This window comes from Terrapene carolina, unplaced genomic scaffold (genome assembly GCF_002925995.2).
Source record: "Terrapene carolina triunguis isolate 2854851 unplaced genomic scaffold, T_m_triunguis-2.0 Scaffold22, whole genome shotgun sequence".
In the NCBI taxonomy this organism is placed as follows: domain Eukaryota; kingdom Metazoa; phylum Chordata; order Testudines; family Emydidae; genus Terrapene; species Terrapene triunguis.
The window spans coordinates 6,942,365-6,964,760 of record NW_020664373.1 but is presented as its reverse complement, the minus strand read 5'-3'; the positions used below and the strand labels follow the sequence as shown (position 1 = coordinate 6,964,760).

General features: G+C 44.5%; 1 protein-coding gene across 1 annotated transcript; it reads right to left on the bottom strand.

Moving 5' to 3' along the window:
• Nucleotides 1–15,174: 15,174 nt before the first annotated feature.
• LOC112112644 (collagen alpha-1(I) chain-like) lies at nt 15,175–19,572 on the bottom strand. The gene is made up of 3 exons (XM_024208632.3): nt 18,529–19,572; nt 17,000–17,056; nt 15,175–15,910 (listed from the first exon to the last, which is right to left on the bottom strand). The coding sequence occupies exons 1-2, from the start codon at nt 19,570–19,572 to the stop codon at nt 17,042–17,044; spliced, it is 1,059 nt and encodes a 352-aa protein (XP_024064400.1). The 3' UTR covers nt 15,175–15,910; nt 17,000–17,041.
• Between the last annotated feature and the right edge of the window lie 2,824 nt (nt 19,573–22,396).

Below are 22,396 nucleotides of genomic sequence, written 5' to 3'. Positions count from 1 at the left end.
GGGGACAGTCAGGACAACCCCAGCTTCACATACACTGACCTGTGAGAGCCGTAACTGGTGTGTGTTAGGCAGAAATGGACAGGAACATTTTCTACCTTACTATTTTGAAGTTCTGTTCTGGTAATTGATTTTGAGTTTGCACTGTGTTTTTTTTTAACTGCACCATTTTGCACTTTTTGGTGCACAATAAATTTTTATTTTTTGGAAATAAATTTACCTTTATTACTTCATAACAGACTGCAGGATGCCTAGCATTCCTCACAGTACACTTTACTTGTAGTAGAACAGGACCTCAGAGCTCATAGAGTCAGTGAAAAACACAGTGTATTAATTATACATGTCAAGTATCAGAGGGGTAGCCGTGTTAGTCTGGATCTGTAAAAAGCGACAGAGTCCTGTGGCACCTTATAGACTGACGATGTGGGTATTCACCCACAAAAGCTTATGCTCCAGTACGTCTGTTAGTCTATAAGGTGCCACAGGACTCTTTGTCGCTTTTTAATTATACATGTACAGCAAGCACCACATAATTCCTGGGTTCCTTAAAAGACAGTGTGATATTCATACATGTACACCGTGCCCTACACAATTCCTAACCGCCCCCAAAACTTCAGGGCTAGATCGAGCACAGTCCAGCACAGCACATTGCTCTGGCTGACCATTACAGTGCTATTTCAAGGCCTCCCTCAGTCACATAGTTCCACACTGAGCTCTTCTAATGGCCCTTGTGTCTAGCTGCTCAAACTCAGCAGAGAGCCACTCCACCTCTGCTCTCCATCCCAGTGGCAACTTCTGCCTCACAGATATTATAGCTGCCTGTTGAGTGCTGCATAACAACTGGGATATTTTTCTCACTGGGATCCAATCTAGTCAGGAAACACCAACAACATTCATTCAGTCTGCTGAAAGCATATTTAACTGTCATTCTTCACCTGCTGACATGGTAATTGAATCTTTCCTTAGTGCTGTCAAGGTGGCCGGTGAACAGCTTCCTAAAACAGGAGAGCAAGGGGTAGGCTGGGTCCCCCAGGATCACTATTGGCATTTCAACATTGCCAATGGTCATCTGACAACCAGAAAAAAATGTTCTGGCTTGCAGCTTTCTGAACAGTCCTGTGTTCTTAAAGATGTGAGTATCATGCATGCATGGATGGCAGTATGGGATGGAGATCTTGACCTCTTGCTCCCTGCCCCCTCTGCTGGACTTGTGTGAGCCCTGCAACACATTGCAAAAATTCCCCACAAGGCATTGAGCTGAAGGGTGGCTTGTGACACATTGGGATACCTACTCATGGTGCACTGCACTTTGCATGAACACAAGCACTCCTAGTGAGTAGGCGAAGCACATGCAAGCAGTCAAGCATGCTTGCACACAAGCAACACACTAACTGTGACAGCTTTACGCTGACATAACTTGTGTGGACCAAAGTTTGTAGTGTAGACATGCCTGAATATTTGGAGTCCTGGTTATAAAAGGGACTTGTGGCCTCATCCATGTCAGCTGTTTCCATAGCTAGTTAAAGGTGTAAGGACCTTCTTTCGATGCCTCAGGTGATTTCAGAGATTATATGTAACTGCCCATCACCCTAGTTTTTATAGTTAGACTGTATTATATTCATAGGCGACAACTCCCATGGGTGGTCCGGGATGGAGCACCCACAGGGAAAAATTAGTGGGTGCTCTGCACCCACTGGCAGCCAAGTTCCCCTCACTCTCCACCCCACCTCTTTCTCCTCCTCTGAGCGCGCTGCATACCCGCTCCTCCCCCTACCTCCCAGTGCTTCCCGCCTGGCTGCTGCCAAACAGCTGTTGCAGTGTTAGCACGCTCCAGGAGGGAAGGGGAGGAGCGGGAATGTGGCGTGCTCAGGGGAGGAGGCTGGGAAGAGGCAGGGCCGGGGCGGAGATTTGGGGAAGGAGTTGGAATAGGGGCAGGGAGGGGGTGGAGTTGGGGTGGGGACTTTGGGGAAGGGGTTGGAATGGGGGCAGGGCAGGGGGCAGAGGGGGGGATTGAGCACCCAGGGAAAAGAGGGGAAGTCAGTACCTATGATTATATTGGTAATTAATTACACACCTCTTCTGCAAACACTTAAGTAACTTCTTAACCTTAAGCACACAAGCAGTTCCTATGACTTCAAGTAGACTACTCACATGTTTAAGGATAAGCATTTATCTAAGTGTTTGCAGGAGCAACAATGCCTTAGTTAGTAAGCTTTGGGTAGTTTGAGCTATTCGACACTTAATTTTTATCTGGACCAAGTTCTCTAACCTTTTTGGTCAGGGCCAATCAAGCTACCAAAGATAAGATAAGAAGGACACACTTAAGTGGTGTGAACCATGCCCATTCATGTTAGTGAAGATTGACATGCTTCCCATTTATGTGACAGTAACTACTTCTGACATTCAAGCGCTGCAGAAGTACAGAAGTTTATGCTGCAGTATAGAAAGCCATCTATGCTGCAATGTTACTGTCACAGGGTGACTGGCCCTTTAAAGTAGTTGGGTCTAACCTGGCATTACCACAAACCATCAGCCTTCCATCTGATACTGTGAGGCAAGGGATCAGGTGATAGCTTGCATATCATCTGGTCCTCATAAAAGCCAGCAAGTAGCTCATTTGAACTGGAGGGAGTAGGAAGGTTTTTACTGGAGTCCATGGATCAGAAGAAAGAATTCAGTTCATATGCACCGCCCAGGTGGATAGCCTGGTGGGCGTAATCCTGCAAGGACCATGCTAGAAAGAAGAAGAGAGAAGAGAGGCTTCCCTTAGCTCCTAGCTTAAATCTAGATGGCTTTGGAGCAGCTTAGGAAGGAGTGCAAGAGCTGCAGGGAGTAAATAAGCTCCTGTAGAAGACCCTGGGTCAGGGGGGAAAGGACATGACTGAGATTTTGAATTTGTGCTAAATATTTTTACTTTGAAGAACTAAAACTGAAGCCCTGAAAACAAAGGAGACTGACATTATGATTCTATTGCTGGAGCATGTTCTTTGGCGGATGGGCTGATATGCTAGCTCATTGGCTTATGGTTACCTTCAGAAATAGTTATCTGCTGACCATACATTTTCTATCTGTCTCCAATCTTGTTCCCTTATCATCTGTTTTGGACTAATTATTTGGACTCATTATTATTATATCTCAGTCTCTCCTCTTATTCTTTCAAGGTGCATCTGGCTGCCCTTTCAGTGTTTGCTAGTGGATAGTTTTATTATTTTCAGTTATCCTACCAACCAAAGGTTCCTGAAAGGTCTGGTTAACATCTTCCCAAGGATCAGATAACCCTTTTAATCATGTGATCTTAACCTGGTACTGACAAGGTTGATGAACTCACTCTTTGGGCCCTTGGAAAAGTGCTGTTAATTGCATTAGTTACTAAAGACAACAGGCCAGATACTCAGTCAATGGCGCTATGCCAGTATATACCAAGGACCTGATCCAATGCACACTGAAGTCAATGGAAAAACTCCCATTAACTTCACTGGGCTTTGGATCATACTTCAGCTGAGGAGCTGCTCATTTTATTTTAAAAACAGTTGTAGTTTAAAACTATTCCACAATAGATTTGGTAATTTAAGTAGCTTTTAAAGTACAAATAATAAAGTGCTTCAGCATTTATTAAGAGAACTATATTAACTTTATTTTCACAAGTAAAATGTTGTACAACTAACTGATCCTGCAGTGGAACATCATAAATCAGACAGTAGGACTGGGATTTTAAAAGTGTCAGATTTTAAATGAACCTTAAAATGAGATTTCTTTAATAATGCTTTCTTTATAAAGAGCAATTCAACAGGATATGTTTGTGTTCCTGTATTAGTTCTTGAAAGAATACAGAAGGAAGATGTGATGTGATACCTTTAATCGGACCACCTAGCCCCTAAGGAGAGCCCGGTGTAAAGCAAATGTCTAATACACTATTAGTAGAAATGATTCCTAGATTATGGATATCAAATCCCGCAAAATACAGGGGGTGTTTGGAGCTGGGTTTTGGTTTGTCTCCCATCTCATTACTGTGACATGTTCGACCCACCATCATAGACCTTTTTTGTCTAGTTTCAGATCTGAATATTGTCTTAGTTTGCATCTCAGTGATGTACTTAGATGTACTCTGATGACGTTCATTTAAAAAAAAATACTCTTCACAAAGTTGCTGTATGCTTCTTTTGTTCTTCTTGTTGTTCTTGGTGTGAGTTTCTCTAGACTGCCTTCTGAAATGTCAGAGCTTGCCAGACCAAGTGGGGCCCTGCTTATCAAGGTGTTCCATATGAGAGAGTTCAGATGAGATTGCATTACCTCATCACTCCACATAGTCACCAGTGCCCACACACATGCTCCTGGCAATAAACTCATAGGAAGTATTCCTCTGAGACATGGTTAAGTTACTACAAATTTATTAGAAATTTATTGTGGAAGAAATTGATGTTGATAAAATATCAGGCAAATGTTTGCAAGCGCTATTTGTACAAGTAAGTGGGTTCCAGCAAGTGTTGGCCCTCTGTGGTAAAATGCAGACACAAGATCCCATAGGCTGTCTAAGATTAGATTGTAAACTCTTTGAGGCAGGGGCTGACTTTTTGTTCTATGTTTGTACAGTGCCTAGCACTGTGGGGTCCTGGGCCATGTCTGAAGCTCTTTGGCAGTAGTAGCTAAGCAGTGACCAATGCACTATGGATTGGTAATGGGAGGACTGTTTGTGTAAGTGGGATTATTGTGACAATAATTCATTCCCCTGTACACAGCCACTGCACTGGCAGAGATTAGCCTGGTGAAGGATCACATGGGGGCTAGCTTTGCTCAAAGCAAGTTGAATCCAAAGAGGTGTGATCCTGACACTGTGCACCACTGAAAGCACTTTTGCATGTGGCTCTGTGGTGTTACAAGCAGGCTAAGGGACCAAACAGCAATATCACATGCCAAATTTCTTTAGGGTAGACAAGACCATTGTGTCAACCTTCAGCACTGTAGAAGAAAGAGCCCTGCTTTTGAAAGAAGATGTGCCTCATATTACTCAACAGCAGCCATAGTAATGGAGCACAATTGGTTTGCTCAAAAAGGGAATCCTGTCTATTTTTCCTTGGCCACAAGGCCTAGGTAGCCTTCAAGCCAAGGTCGGTAAAGCATAAGAGTGTGTGTAGGTTGGCAAAATTGGGATGGTTCTCAGCAATTGTAGCATGCAGTCAGAGCTTGGCAAGGAGCTTATTTAATGATTTGTTAGTCCTGGCTGAGGAAACAAAGACTGGCTACAATATTAAATACCCTTAGTGTCACCTGATCATCTTCACTCCTGTTATTCACCTTACCTTTGAGGTTTCTGTGAAGCCTATGTCCAAGAGCTAAATTATGGCTGCCCCTCTTGTGCAGGGAGCAGCTACAATATGTTGGACTGGTTGAAAATGTCCAAAATCTGGAATTTTGACCAAAAAAGGTCAATTTTTTTGCTAAAATGTTGTCCAGTTTTTCATCTAGCTCTAATACTTGGCTGAGTGAAGTGAGGTCCTACATTCAACTCTCAGGTCCGCATTGCTCTCTTTGGTCTGTCTGTCTGTTCGTAATATGATTACTTTTGAATGCCCCATTTGATCAATTCCAAAATTTCAGGGAATGTTCAAGTTATCAGTGGGCAGAACCCTATTGATTTTGGTGAAAAGGGGGAGAAGGAGGGTATTAAGAGCCCTTGGCATGAAGGAGGAAGTTGGTGGGATTGCACTGAGTCCCTGAAATAGAGGGGGACATAAGGCGCAACAAAGGGAGCTAATGAGGTGGCATGGAGGGATGGAAGGAGCCCCTGGCATGTGGAATAAGCTTCACCTACAGAAGTAAAAAAGTGTGTTGCCCTGTGCTCTATAATACCTGCACTCTCTGGGTGTGGAGTGGGGGTGAGGGAGTTCCAGTGACAGCAGTGCTATCCCAGAAAGGGCTTGCTTTGATAGTGTAGGTATGTGGCAATGTCTCCACCCACCTCATGTGGCAGTTTGCAGCTAGAGGGCTGTGCTTGGGAAATGCATGCCATGCTTTTTCCAAAGGTGTACAAGGGCTGCTGCTGAGTATGTCAGGAGTAGTCACTGCACCTCCTTTTGGCCACCAAAAGTGTAAGGTCTCCAGGCACCACCATTGTAGCATATCTTCCCTCCTCCTCCACTGTGTGGCTCTAAGAGGCAAAAGTCTACAGAAAGCTACAGGTGTACTTTAGCTGAGCTCAGCACACTTGGGAAAGAGTGACATGCCAAATTTCTGCCCCAACCCTGGTCCTCAGGGCTGTTCTAAATTGTGCTTGCTTGAAACTGGGCCTTTATGCCAAAAGTGATCATTAGATTATGCTCTAGCCATGTTATCTTCACTCTAGTAAATCGCTCATGCTGGAGAGGAACTGTGAGAGCTGTGTAGAACCAGCTGCAATTACTCACACCAACCAAGATGTCTCCCACACTAAGCTCTGGTCTACACTACAGACTTATGTTGGTATACATATTCTGCTCAGGGGAGTGGAAAATCCACCCCCGAGCGATGCAGTTATACCAACCTAACTCCCAGTGTAGACCGCGCTGTGTCAACAGGAGGGCTGCTCTCCTCAACGTAGCTATCACCTCTCAGGGAGGTGGAGTATCTACGTCGATGGCAGAAGCTCTCCCATTGGTGTAGGCAGCGTCTTCACTAAGCGCTACAGTGGCGCAGCTGCACCAGTGCAGTGCTGTAAGTATAGACAAGCCCCAAATTAAGCCTCATCCAACCTCTGAACAGCACAAAGAAGACTTTTCATGGACCAGGATCTGGTCCTAAATATCTAACTCTTCTTCGCTTACACTCAGAATCGCTTACGCCTTTTTTTTCACAAATATCAGAAACTGTCCATGTATTGATTAACTATAACACTGAGTGTATTAAATTAGAGAATAAATCAAACAGTAAAATTACCAAGTTCGTATATTTTCTACTAGACAACAAAATAACTAGCTAGTCAGCATACAAGGTGTCATTTAAGGCGGGGTATGGAAAGGATCAAAATTAGCAATCCATCAAATTTAACCACCTAAATATATCACTACAGTTTATCTCCCATTAGTTATACAGTACAAAATATATCTTCTAATTAAAGTATTTGTGCTATCTGAAAATACAAATGTTAATTGTTTTAGTTAGATAATGGCATAAAGGTAGTTGATGGAAAGAATGGACAGATTGTGTGTATGCTCTCTCTAGATTTGAAATGTATGTCTACTACATGCACGCATTCTAAGATAAACAGTTGCATTCCACTTTCCATTTTGGGTTGCTGATAACTCATTATTTCCATTCCAATTCTCTTATTTATTTCATTTATCCTTTCCTGTCTTTTTCCCAGGGGAGATGGCTATTCTCAGATAGAATTCTCACAATTCAAAACTGCAGCAAGTTCCAACTGATTTTTTTGCCTAGAACTACAATCTATTTAACATGCTGATGTTTTCCTAACACAAAAATTATCTATTAAAATTCTGCACAATAAAAGCACTCAATATTTATTTTCAGCTACAGTGTATTATGAGATCTAACAGTGGCAAAGAGAAGTTACATTATTGTCTCAGCAGGATATGATGACTTTTGCTACCCAGGTAAGAAAGGTTTATATTTAGTATGTAGAAAACTAATTGATACCAACGTGAACACATACAGTTAGAAAGATGTATCCTGTTTTCAAATGTAATAAACATTTTTCTGGCAGTGGAAGGTCTTTCTGGGATATTAGGATGATGTGCAGCAAGAGGGTATTCAAACAATTCCTGCTCTTAGAAACTGTCTACCATCTATTTTGTCATCCACTTTCAAATTATCTAGTTTAGCATGATAACAAATCCCGGAAGCTTAATCAATTTACGGCACACGTATCTACAGTAGTGATGGTAAATCTATGACACACAATGCAGTTCAGTTGGCACTTGCCCAAAATGTAATTTAAGACTGTGAAGACCTGTCACTAGTGATGCAACCAGTACACGCAACATCCTGGTCCACTAAGAGTCTGATATCAAGGGAGGCTGCCTTTTGGATAGAACTTCTAAATGGCATTTAGCTCTGATATTAGGGTGGAAATAAAGTAAGAGGAAGCATGAGGAAATGCCACTGGGACATTTCTGAATTACATACACAGGAAAAACAGTTGTTTGGATATTAAGAAAACTATTCAGACCTTTTTTTTGCTCAGATAATTAAAAAAAAGTTTATTTATTTAAACTTAATGTATAGTTCTATATATTTGTGAGAAGGAAAGGAACATACCAAAGTGGGATGTTCTCAACTGCTCACAACTACAGAAGTAGTTTGTGTGATCGTTCTCATAGCCACCAGTGATTTCAGTCATCATCACAGTTAGGGGAAGGGTGAATTAAACCCACTGATCTTTCATACCAAGACAGCTTCCTGGATATCAGACAATAAGATCATACTCCTGCAATTTACAATGCATGGGTGGACTCCTGTGCCTATGGAAAGCCCCAATAGGGATGTGCACGGGTACAGTAGTATGCCTGCATGTTGTAAAATGCAAGACTCGGGTCTAAAATGCAACATCATCTTATTCAGAATGAGCCACACCCTTTTCCTGCAACAAAAATTTTCCTTAACATTTCAGTCTGTTTGGTTACCGTAGTGCCTAGGAGCCCAAGTCTGGACCAGGACTCCACTGTGCTAAGTGCTGTAAAAACATTGCACAAAAAGCCTGTTCTTACCCCAAAGAGCTTACCCTGTAAGTAATTTACAACCACACCCCCTCACCCTGGGAGGGAACGGGAGGAATTGTGACTCAGAGCCGTGTCTCTCTGAGGCTATGTCTACACTGGCAATTGAACGACAAAACTTTTGTCTTTCAGGGATGTTAACAGTCACCCCCACCTCCCTAAAGACAAAAGTTTTGCCGCAACAGGTGCCAGAAGACAGGATACTGGGCTATATGGACCATTGGTTTGACCCAATATGGCCATTCTTACATTCTTATGTTTCTGCTCTTACAAGTAGGCTTGCACTGTATTATCCATTCCATGAAGTCCTCTCCTCCCCAAGGGTAACTATAGGCAAGAGATAGTGCAGTCCAATGTAGCCATACTGCCATGGAGCTAGAGGGGGTAGTACCATGGCCTAGGCCCAGTGCAAAAACAGTAGGCCTCCACACAGATCCATGGAGCCCTCCACATTTGGGGCAGGCCCTATGGCCTTTTCTACAGAGAGCTCCCTAAGGGATGAGTTCCCCAAGCAGGTCCTTGGAAGTTAACCCCCAAAATTTCACCACTAGCTGAACTTTTGATTAAAATACAAAATTAGCCATGTTTTGTTCATGAGCAGCTGGGTGCATCTCACAGCATGAAATAGCTGATGGTTAGAACTTATAATATTGTCTTAGGGTGACCAGTCCCTTTAAGGAGAGAAGGGACCAGGGACGCCTGTCCTATAATTAATTAGCTACTACTTCCCAGCCTGAGAGGTAGGGCTAAGGGGGTCAGGTGATAGTTTAATGGAGACCTACGCCTTAAAAAAGGAGAGAGCACTCAGTCAGGGGTTAGAAGCAGAGGCAATGGGTAGGCTCTTGTGGGAGATACTGAGCTATGGTCTGCAGGAAGGTACTCCAGGGAATCAGCTTGGGGCCCAGTGCCCTTTACTAGAGCAAGGAAGGTGACAAGGAACAGAGTGCACTAGGGAAACCAGCCTGGGGGCTGAATTCTCTAGCCCAGAGTAAGAGACACTCTTGGGGTGCCTCACAATACTTTGCTGCTGTAGCTTCCACCTGGCTTCCTCACAAACAGCATGCAGGTCTTAATGGTAGCCTAGAAAGGGGATAAGAACTGGGCCCAGAGGGCGGGCTGAAGAGATGCCCCAAAGGTCAGAAGAATCTTTTGCTTGTTTGGATTTTTGCTACTGTAGAAGGAGTTAAGTTTTGTTTGTGACTTGGCCCTCGGGCTCAGGTACATCTCCAACACACAGGTGGGTGGAGAGCAGAGGAAACCTACTTTGGGGAACGAAACTGAAGCAGGGAATGCCTCCAGTACCACACTCAGGCAGCAGAGGATGATATGGGGGCAAGTATGCCCCACAACAAACATCAGTACCACTTTTAGTTGTAGTTATTACCACACAGGTCATTCTTGCATGTTGAATCTCTAGAATTTTGGTACCTCATTTGTTAAATGGCAAAGGACATTTTCCACATCCTGAATGAATTATCCACCACTACTAGTTTAAAGTAATTCACCTAAACAAGGTAGAAGTCTTATTTTTAAATACACAATTTCATTCCAGAGCCTTTAAATGGAATTAAAATTGAGAATCAAATTAAACAGTGGAGTGGAAGGCATTCTATGGCTACAACTGTTTGCAATTGGAAAAAAAAAGAAAACATTCTGTTTGGATGTAAACATTCCCCTTCTATGCTAGAAACCCTAACACGGCAATATTGTGCTGGGGCATGAGACACGGAAAGTATTCATTAAACAAAGATCAAATATAGAAAACAGCCCAATTTAAAAATATTCAGTTTTAATTATTAAAGAAGTCCCATTTTTAAAAATCTCATCTGTCCCTTTGCAAAATGCCCACTAACGTGCAGGACAGTAAGATGCTATTAGTTCTGTGATCAACAGTATTTTCCAGGAAGAAAAAAAGGAAAACCAAATGGAAATGTGTTATGCCCCAAAAGGAGATTAGTCTGATGCCACTGCATACACTAAAGATGGATGTTTTATCTGGCTTGACGAATGCTTTGTGATGCTTTGCTTTACTAAGGTCCAAACCTATAAACACTTACTCATGCGAGGAGGAATAGAATCTAGCCCTATACATACTTTTCTACCCTGACTGGCAAATCATATAATGCAAGGTCTAGATCCCTTACAGGAAAGAAGAGCACCATAAAACATCACTCACAGTTGAGCTATCTCAAAGTACTACTTGCGCAAAAGCAGGGATAGCGAAGCTTAGACTTGGCTCCTTTTCGGCTGACACCTGACCTGCTGGCCCGGACACAAAACAAGCCAAATGCTCCAGTGTGAAAGAAAAAAAGAGCACTTTAGAATAGCAGTTGAAGCCACATCTGAATCATATATGGTCCTCCCCCCTCCCGCATAATAGAGCTCAAAGGTTATCACTTTGCTAGAGTCAAGTGTTTGGCGAGCAGAGGTTTCTCCAGATACAGCTCATTCAGCTAAAGAGAGGATGATAAGACAAGTCACCTTATCAGTCAGGTCAGGATAATGTCAATATTATTTCATTTTTCAAATGCTCAAAATTAATTTCAAATACTTTGGGTAGAAGTTACTAGAGGTGTTTTTACAGTGAAGAAACTCCATTAAATTGATGCTGCCTTTACTGTAACCTCACTCTTTTAGCCAATTGACACTATCAGCTAGCTCAAAGAAAAATCCCTTTGGCTATCTTAATTCTCCTCTGTTGTATGCTGCAGAAGAGACACAAGAGGCTTGGTGTTGTCAGAGACATGTTGCATCTGGCACTTTTTCTATTTTCAGTGTTTTTAATTTGCCCTTTGCAACAACAATCAATGTCAAACCAGGACACTGAAAAGCACATCTGTGAAAACACGTTCTCTATCTTGCCAGAAATCAGAAAAACCATTTGAAGTTATCTCAAGCAGGACATACACTTGGGCCTGCTCGACTACTTCAGAATCCCATAACGCTATAATGGTGCGGACTCTCCCAAGCACGTCAGTTAATGCAAACTCAGGTCCCGAGCATTTTAGAGTATTTCCAACTAGAGATTCCATTATATTTGGTGAAACTTGGCAAAGAAAAAAATGCTGTGCACACAACTGGGATGATTACTAACCAAAGGCATGGCAACTTCAGCGTTCATAAGGGAAAAGGCCAGTCATTCCCATGGACAGAATGGGAGTTACTAGAAGTGCCTCTCATTACCTGCCTGTCCACCAGAGAATAGCTGACCAGGCTCATCAAGGTGAACAATATAAGTAACTAACTGTTGAGGATAGTAGGAGGCTGTAAGGGCTGAGTTAAGCAAGTTCAGGGGGAAGCAAATACTGGAGACAGTTAAGTTCAGAGGCAGTAGTAAGGCTATGTGTTTTCCATAACCCCTGGAGGAACACCTGTGCGGCTCTTACACAGTGCTTCTCCAGCAGAAGAAAAGTGTCACTGATGATAGCTGTGACATTCTGTATCTTGGGGGAGCACCCTGTAGCCCCCATATGCCTCATTCAGGGCCGGCTCTGACCAAAAAAGCCTCCCGTCGCCCCCCGCCCCCCAGCAAGGAGCGCGGCAGGGGAGGGCGCCGAGCCCGGCCGCAGCCCCGCTCTCCCCGGCTGGCCGGGAGGAGGGCGGAGAGCCCGGCCGGGGCCCCGCTCTCCCCGGCCGGCCAGAGCGCCGCGGGAGGGCGGCCCCGCCCTTCCCGGCTGGCCAGAGCGCCGGGGGGAGGGCGGCGAGCCCGCTGCGGCTCCGCTCTCCCCGGCGGCTGGAGTGCCGGGGGGAAGGCAGCGAGCCCGGCCACGGCCCCGCTCTCCCCGGACGGCCCCGCTCTTCCCGGCCGGCTGGAGGGCGGCAAGCCCGCCGCGGCTCCGCTCTCCCCTGCGGCCCGAGCGCTGGGGGGAGGGCGGCGAGGCCGGCTGCGGCCCCGCTCTCCCCGGGTGAGCGCCGCCCCCCTCCAGGTGCCGCCCCAAGCACATGCTTGGAGGGCTGGTGCCTGGAGCCGGCCCTGGCCTCATTTATATACGATTGTGATCTTGCATATGAAGCATGCCTTGTAAGGTATCAGGGGAAAGGTTATGATCTGCTGAAAGTCATTTGTCCATCCATATCATTAACACATATGAAGTTATGAGAATTATGTTGTATGGTTGTCACTAAAACATGCTGTAAATTGGGGGAATCAGCCAGATATTAGCTCCCCAGAGGCAACAGCAAGGAAAGTAACCAATGCCCGGGCGGGGTGTGAAACAACCCATCAACAGCCATTGTCCAGCAAGGGACCTACAATTCAATGGCTCACCCACATGCAGCCACACTAGGGGAATTGCTCAACTTTGCCTGGAGACTCAGCAATACCCACCCAGATATGCCTGGACTTGTGTTTTCCAAGCACATGGACTGAGGGTATAAACCAGACACCGTGGCCACATGCTTGGCTTTTTCTCCTGCCCCCACCCATGACACAAGCAACAAGGACACTGAGAAGACTGAAGACTCCAACAGAGGAGACTGACCCAGCTTTAAGGGACAAATCTATATATTAAAGACTGCAATATCCAGTGGGGTGAGAAAAACTGCTTAATCTAGTTGCTGCCCAGTCTAACAGGGTTGAGAATTTAGACTGCATGCTTATATTTTATTTCTTTTGGTAACTAACTCTGACTTTCTGCCTATCACTTAAAATCTATCTTTTATAGTCAATAAAGTTGTTTAACTGTTTATCTCTACCAGTTAGTTTGTATGAAGTCCATGGCAAATCTGCTCAGATTTTTGCAAAGGCTGGTGTCTATCCACTTTCCATTGATAAAGTGGTGAGCCAATTAATAAATTTGCCCTACTCATCTTGAGCAGTGCAAGACAGTATATTCCTGGGGTACAGTGCTGGGAGGGGGTGATTTGGCTCTGATGCCTCTGTGTGTGTGATTCGTGAGTGGCTCTGGGAGCATCCATGCAATATAGCTGGCTGTGGGGCTCCACATGCTGTTGTGCTGAGCAATCACAGCGCCTGGAGGGGTTTGCTGCTGGTCACTACCAAGGCATTGTGAGAGACAGCCCAGGTGGGAGAGTTAAGGGGACACAGTTCCACAATCCCAGGCTGTACCCCAGGGATCCGGTCACAATAGCATCAATGTTAACAACCATTTCCCCAGTCAGCACCTGCAGCAGTAGCAAGGGGTGGGAGACAACATGATTGCTGAGTAGAGGAATTTTACAACAAGCAGGAAGAAAAGGAGGGTAAAGAACAGGAAAATATGGAATTCAAATATGGCAATCCTGAGCACCTGGACAATGCATTTAATTAAAACAAGCCTTTTCAGTCTCAGAGCTATAAAATTAACAATTGCATTTTACAATACTAGGTGGTCCACTGACTACCGGAGTACTCGTGGAGGCCCTGTTTTGGGACTTTCAAAGTGTTACTGTCTCAAGTACAGCATGAATTATCCAAGCACAACTATAAGCCATACCAACTTCTGGACAACAGGAGGTAGATATAAACAGCTCCGCAAAAGTCATTGGAATTAGGTGTATTTACACCAGCTGAGAATCTGTCCCCAGAACAGTTACTGCGCTCAGGAAACCCTTGTAAAACACACAGCCAAGTTCCAAGGAAACAAATAGCTCCATGTCCAAAGTATTTTCTGTAGATGATCCTAGTAAAATTTCCTTCCATGCACAAAAAGGTTCTGCTGCACCATCACAATGAAAAACCAAAAACACAAAGGGTCAGAAGGCAATTAAAGGGAACATGGCAGCACAAAGGAGAACAAAAAAATGAGTCTAAGGCTAAAAGTTAAGCACGACATTTTTATAAAAAAAATTTATTTAGATGAGGTCTCAAACATTTTTAATATGAATTTACAAACATTTCAAGTTAGTGCATAATATTGTGACAACCAAGAATGGGAAAAACAGAACAGATAATGGTTGATTTTCTGATACCTAATACGATCATCTTGATCATATGCCCTAGTATGTGAGGTGAGGGGGACAGAAAAACAGAACACTGGAAAAAAAAAAAACCAAAATAATTAAGCCATGATCCATCTAATCTAATTTTCATTGGCACCAGACAATAACCATTCATAACTTGATATTTACAATGCTAGATATACTATTGGGATGCATGGAAGAATAATTTGTCATCTCTATGTGTGGTGAAGAAGCGAGGTGTGTATGACTGCCCTATGGCTTTTTTGAATGTGCCAATGGAAGCTAATGCTTCTTTTCCCCCAGAGGAAAAAGAGAGGAAATGTTGTGTGAATCTTATAAAAGAACTGTCAACAGCTACTGATCTATTGAATGTAGGGTATTATTTCAACTCAGTACATGTTGTTGCAGATATTCTTCATGAAATGGCAAAGTTAATAAAGACAAATATTTGAATTTTTTTTTTAAATAAGTGTAATACATAGATTTTGAAATATTCAAGTGTGTTCTTTTAAGGACCCAGAACAGCACAAAATAGTTTGCTTGAATGAGAAGGGACAATGTGGTAATTACAATATTCACTTTGACTTATACTTTCTATATAGTATTTTAGAGTAGGATTCCCCTTCTGGAAGTTGTTTCAGACTTCATTCAAAGGCGGTTCAACTCATTCACCCTCCTGAATCTTTGCCCTCTTTAGATAGTCTGTGTCAAATGCTGCACTGCAAGTATTCCTACTGTCCAACAAACTGGCTTGATTGTAGTCCATTGCTACAACTGCTGGTTGGGTAAAATGAATCTCCTATGTCTTCTTTAGCAGAGCATGCAATGCAGCAAAAGCAGAGGTAAATGGGTGCAACAGAATACCTGAGCTCCACTTAGACAACAATGGAGTCAGGCTGTTGGTACCTATAAAAAATTCTGTATTTAACAAATGCACACACATTTAAATTTTAGAGTTAGTCAGTTATAGTATGTAACTCACCAATTTAGTTGGACTGCCCTTCCAACTAGCTTTCTCCTTGAATGTGGTATAAAAAAAAATTGAGAATTACCTAAAATTAATCTAGACATAAAAGTTTCAAGAATGTGTCTCAGATGATGCACTGATGCCAACTATCAAGTCCAAAACAAAAACATCGTTTCTCACCCCAGCCCTTAAAAATTGTTTCTTGATTGCTTCCTTATGAAGTAAAGAGTGCCTCAAGTGTTTTTTGATTTTTTTAAAGTTCTTCTAATTTTTACATTAGAAATATCAAGTCTTGATTTTGTTCTAGCCGTGATCAACCTTCTGTAGAACAGGAGAACTGGGGGGGGATAAAAACATTACAAGAGACTGAAATCTAAGATGTAGTTTTCACAGCCTTTAATTGTAAAAGGAAAGAATGTTTAGTCACACTGCTTCAAACTGAATTTTTTTATTGTTTTGTTTTTATGAAACAAAAAATATGAAAAGAAATATTCAAACAAACAGCTGGGAGAAAAGCTCCCTGTGTGAAGACAGCATCCCCTTCTCTCATTCAAGAAATGAAAAAGATTCAAGTTTAATGTGATGTTACTATTCCATTTCGTTCTATAGTCTTCCAGCACAGACAACACAACTTTTATTTCTTGGAGACCATCTTTATACATCATAAAGGAGCAATAAATAGCTCAGAAAAAGAAATGTTTTCCTTTGCAGGTCACCCATAAGGAAAGCAACTCCACCACACTTTTGTGCCTCCATCAGTGCCCTGCCATGGAAGCCTCACACTTTAACTTAGGTCTGGTCTATAACAGATATCCTGGCATAGCTATTTCAGTTAGGAATGCTAATTTTTTTTTTTTAAACTGAAATAGTTATACCTGTATGTGCTCCAGTGTGGATGCAGTTATAGCGGTATGAGAGATTATTTCCTTATGGGAAGCTACACTGATATAAGCTCTTTTATACCAATACAACTGCATTCATGCTAGGGGCAGCTATACTGCTTTAAATACACTGATAGAGTTAACTACCATTATAGTTAAGGTGGATACAATTTTTCATTTTAGTCAAGCCCTTACCGTAAAATACAAACTGTTTATCTGAACCCATTTAAAAGAACCCTCCCACACACATTTAACACTTTTGTATATGCTAGTAAGTTCTGACAGCTTCCTCAAATTCTTAGGAAAACACTGCAGATTTGAGCCCAATCCCATTCCTGGTGAAATCAGAGGGAGTTTTGCCACTGACTTCAATAGGAAGAGGATCAAGCCCTCTGGTGCTTAATACAACAGCTGTTCCATACCCAGTACTAATAATTAGAATAACCTTTAACAGAATTAAGAGTCTGATTAAGATTACAAACTGCAAATCCAATCTCTAACAGGATGAAAAAATATGTCTAACATGTTATATTTAGAGTACTCACATGGTAAGATCTGCAGTGAAGTAAAAACTGATCTGCTACATTTCAGAAATGAGAAGTCTAAAGAGAGATGTCAGAACAAATTGCATAAGCATAGAGTATTATCATTACAAAAATGTACTAATGCCACAATAGCTGCACTGGGAGCTATTATAGTACTTGTGATTTGGTACACATGCTATGGTACCCATTTCCACTGTTTTTGCAGTTGGCTCAGACAAACCAGTTTTGATATGGTACAAAACACAGGACTTAGTGACTGCTTAAATACTTGCAATTCTAGAAAAGTTATCTATCTCCAGATCACGCTACTACAGTCCCACCCTTTAACAGCTCTGTGTCAGTCACTATAAAATATAATATAGAATAGCAAGAATCCAAAAGGATGCATCAAAAATTCATTTGCCTCCTAGGGTCCTCAAAACAATTAAAAAAAGAATAGTGAATGCATTAACAAAGCCTTTCAACTAGCATACATTTGACCCGAGACTCAATATTCAGTCTTTGACCTTGTATATAGTGGGGATTTGCTTTCATTTCAGTCATTATTATAACTGGACAGGTGCAACCCCTCATGTACACAGACAGAGCTGCTATATGTACTGGTGGAAGAGCTCCTCCCTGCTTCAAATGGAATAAGCTACACCAGGTGTACCTTAGGGGTTGCACCAGTCCAGTTACACCGATGACTGTAATAATGGCAAATCCTCAATGTAGACAAGGCCTTCTTCTTGTGCTTTTGCACAAGGCAGGCTAAAATTCTTGTGGGTTTAATCTGTTGAATCCTGAGTTTGACTTGAATCCTCTATTCGTTACCAGTGGTGCAAACTGTGCCCACCAAAACTCTGGTTTATCTCACTTGCATTGACGTGCATCCTTGACCAGCTTTTATCTTTCACCCCACCTGCAGATGCCAAACCCCCCCCCAAATGACAACAGCAAAATCTCATGCACATTCTGTTTTGTATATGAATAACTCTATCATTAGGAACATATTTAAAACAATCATAGGTCAATTCTCCTGGTTTTCTTTCCCGCCCACCCACGATTTCTTGGGAAGCAACATATTCTTTACAAACAGGAAAAACAGATCGTTGGGGAGCCTTAACATTACAACAGTATCAATAACTAATTTCTGTAGGGTAGTAGCATGTCCAAAAAATTAATACAAGTAGGGAACACATTTTGTAATAAGTGTTCTGTTCTAACTTGCTGGAGCTTTGTTTATACCCTAAACAATGCTGCATCAGTCAACTAAGAATCCATAGTTGACTTTTTTAGCCAAATAATCTGTATCTGTTTGAAAAAAATCTCTAAACTATTAGCAGTGAGGCCCTGTCTCAACTCGAGTGACATTCTGAGCATTGCTGCTCTTCTGCTTTCCGTGGTTTTTCAATGTGCCCTCCTTCCTCTTCCCCTTTGGATGCACAGCATGCATGGGCAGCACCCTGATGCCCCTGGCACCTTGTACATTTCTGCTTTAATGCGCAGACAGTGTGGGAGCACGTGCCACTGTTGCAAGCCCGGCACACCTGACTTTTATCATCCGTCCTGGAATTTTGAGGCCGCAGTGGAGCCTGCTGGTCACCCGCAGCCTGCGGCTGCCTGGTTGTTGATGGCTTCAACGGGGCCATCCACTTCATCCAGAGATTCAAGTCAACATCCCCCCAGGCCATGGTGGGGTCCTTGGCCGCCAGCCGCCTGAAGTCCTCGTCATAGTGCAGCCAGGAAGTGCCGCCGTAGGTGGCGTGGAATTTGCGGATGACATCCAGGTATTTGAACATGGCCCCACACCTGTTGGGGTGCTTCTCGCAGAGCACACTGGCGTACACCAGGAAGGCGGAGACCCACTGGTCCAGCGTGTCCCCCAGCCCCTGGCCAGGCTCGTGCTCCGGGGCCAGCTCTGTGTGGAGCAAGGAGAACAGGTCAATGAACTCCCCCCTCCAGATCCGCTCCTTGGTGGCCTTGGCCAGCTGGTAGCCCAGGGGTCTCCGCAGCCCCACGTAGGGACTCGCTGCCTCCGGGCAGGGCTCCCCCTGGGTGGCGGGCGGAGGCCCCAGCGAGCTGCTCGCAGCCTCCGGGCCCTGCGGCCCGACCAGGCCTTCCGGGGCCGCCGCCAAGGCCGCCTGCCGCTCCAGCCACCTGGGGTTCACGTACACGGTTCTCAGCCGCGGCGCCGCCCCCGCCCTGCTGCCCCCGGGCCCCGGCTCCCGCGCCAGCCCGGCCAGCTCCCGGAAGATGCCCAGCGCGGCGGGCAGGCCGCTGCCCTGCGCTCGGGGGGCCGGCGGGGCCAGGAGCGGGGCGAGAAGCGGGACGGGGGCGGCCCACGGGTGGGAGAGCCCGGCAGGCCCCGCCGCGCTACCGGGCGGGGCCGGGCCCAGCCCCGCTAGGCCCAGCTCTCCCTGGGCGCCGCCGAGCACCTCCTCCCGCGGGGCCCAGCGGGGCAGGCCGGGCCCCGCCCGCTCCCGGGAGCCTCCCGCCTCTCGGCGCCCCGCCAGCGGCGCCCCCTGCGCCTGGGGGGGCCCCGGGGCTCCAGGCCGGCGCCGGCGGCGGCTCCTCCGCCTCCCACGTGGCATCGGCGCGGCTGGGGCTGACGCGCCGCGGGAGGCGGCGGCTCCAGCCCCAGTAGTGGGGCGGGGCAGCAGGAGCCAGCCCGCAGGGCCGCCGGGGTGGGGCGGATCGGTGCTTCCAGGGCCCTACAGCCGCCCAGGCCAGCGAGTCCCGTCTCTGCTCCCCGGAACTAGGGACCCGCAGGGCCGGCCCCGCCCCCGTGACAGGGACTCACCGCCGCCCTCCGGCCCGAGCTGCTCCTCCCTCCCCAGTTTTACACCCCCCCCGACAACCTTCTCCCTCGGGCAGGGAGTGCCCTCCCCGTGGGACTCACATCTGTGTTCCGGGGTCCAATCGCAATGCGGTTGCCCTGTGTGCGGTCCCCCGCTTCATGCCCACAGCTTTCTGTAACCCACAACGGAGAGAGCTGCGGCGCTGCACTGGTTGTAAGCGGGTCCCCAAGGCTGTTGTTGCAGTCAGGGACTGTTTCTAAGACCCCACTTAGGGAAGCACGTGCTAGCTGAACTCAGTTTAAACACAATATAGCTGTGGGCAGACTGTCCAACTCAAATCATGTCACAAGCTAAGGTCCCAGCAGGTACACAAAGCAGCTGTGTGGTAACATAGTTTATGATTAATCTGGGCAAAAGCATGGTTTGGTTAGTCATGATGGACATGGCCAGTGTGAGCTACGTCAATACCTGGGCTAATACATCTTTTTAAAACCTGGCTATAACACAGTTTGGCTCCTCCTGCCACACTATCCAGCAAATTCTGTTTTAACTAAATACAGTTGTTAAACGTGGTTGCTTGCTCTGTATAGGTGAGGGTCTAATTTATCTAAAAACTAGGACCAGGTTTAGATGGGGCCTTAGTGCAGGCAGCTCCGTTCTACTGAGACAATGTTGTCAGTTTAAGGGGAGGGACTGTGGAAACAGATCCTGAGAGGGGACCATTCACCCCATGACATGGTGGCTTATAGCCAAACAGTTTCATGTGTGTGATAAACAAGTGTATGTGCCACTGTTGCCAACTTTCACGCAGTAAATAAGCACCCCGACTTTCACAATAAACCAAAAATCAAGCTAATCCCATTTCAAAACAAGGCCAAAACAAGCGAATCCCTAAGAACCCCAACACTCTATGTGACTAGATCCCCCTGGCGTGCAGTGTGGTGGGCCCGCTGTGCACCCCTGACTCTCTCCCCCACTTGCCCCTGCTTGCCGGGAGCCAATCAAAAAAAAAAAAAGAAGCAACAAGCTACAAGCCAAACAAGCAACAAACTACAAACAAAAAACTAGCCAAGAAGCAGCTCACAAGCCAATTAAGCCAAAAACAAGCCCAATTTCTGTTTTCCCCCCCACAGGTTTGGCATGTGCTGCCGGTGATTCAGGGAACACAACACAGTAAATGGCATTTGAGAGAAACATTGTTTTGAGTTTGTATTTGCAGATTCATTTAGCTCTTTTCTTTGGTTAGTAAGACTTAATTTCCTGTTGGAATTATGTGTTCATCTGAACCTCTTGGCTGAATAATGTAATATGTTGGGAGTGTTTGATTTGGAGTGTAAAGCTGATTACTGAAAGGCTCTATCTAATCTATAATAAAAAATATTATGTGGGGGCCCAGCATCATTCCAGCACCTTATTTATCTCATTTAAATATTAATTTGTATCTCTATTTATAAATAATTTATGGTTTTAAATATAATGTCCTTATGGATCAGGCTCTAGCAGATAAGGAGCTGCTGGTCTGAGTGAAGTCTGCTGACCGTAGGAGGTGCCATAGCTACTTACCTGTGGAGTTCTGAGCCAGGTCAGGAGTGAGTAAATGCAAGGACTATGGAGGGAGCCAGGGTCCTGCAATCAGCTTCAGTTCCAGTCACATCCAAACCTTTTGGTATTAGGATGGTCCAGTCCTGTTCCCATTGAAGTCATTAACAAAACTGAAAGGTATTTGAGCCTAGATGCTCAAAGGTATTTAGACATATAACTCCCATTGATTTCAATGGGAGTGAGGAGCCTAAACACCTTTGAGGATCTGGGACATGGTTACTATCCTTCATGGACATTATGTTCACCCACTTGCCAACGGAAACAGAATTCTGAAGTCTTGCTTTCAGAGCACACCCGTCGAGTGGCAACTCTGAACAGGGTTAGACAATATGGTGGTAAAAACACCTCTATGCTGGTGGTGTATGCTACCACTTACACCGTGATGTAGATAAGGCCTCTGTTACAGACTTAACAATCCTTCCTTCTTCAGCTGAGGACTAGTAAAGCTACATCTTAGGTATCAGCCTAGTGACATCACTGTTTTATTTAAAATCTCCAGTCCTCCAATTGGTCCTCTGACAAAACACATTAATTCAAGACTTGGAGTTTTTAATGTAAGAAAGAAGCAGGAAAAAATAAGATAACTACATATTTTTAATTATACTTGAGCCCATTTTGATACATTGTACAGCAGTAATGAAAGGATGCAAACCCTTTTTCTTTTTCTTTCCAATTCACTTTTAACTTAAGTTTAACAAGGTTTTAGTCACAGTAGCAGGAGGATCTGTGTTCAATTTGTGAAATGAAGAAGTTCATATTTTGTAGCGACTTTTCATTCATTTTCTGTAGTGACTATGAGCAAAAATTACTGCTGGCATAAGTAGGTGCATTTCTAGTGATGAGTTTTTAAACGTATTGTTTTTAAATTCCTCTCAAGTAACTTAAAAAAAAAACAACCCCCAAAACTCAACCACTTACTAACTCTGAATTCATCAAACTGGGGCATTAGTTTTATCAGAATTTGTTGAAAGTTTTGTACAGCACAATAATTCCTCTAAAACTTGCCTGAGCAGCC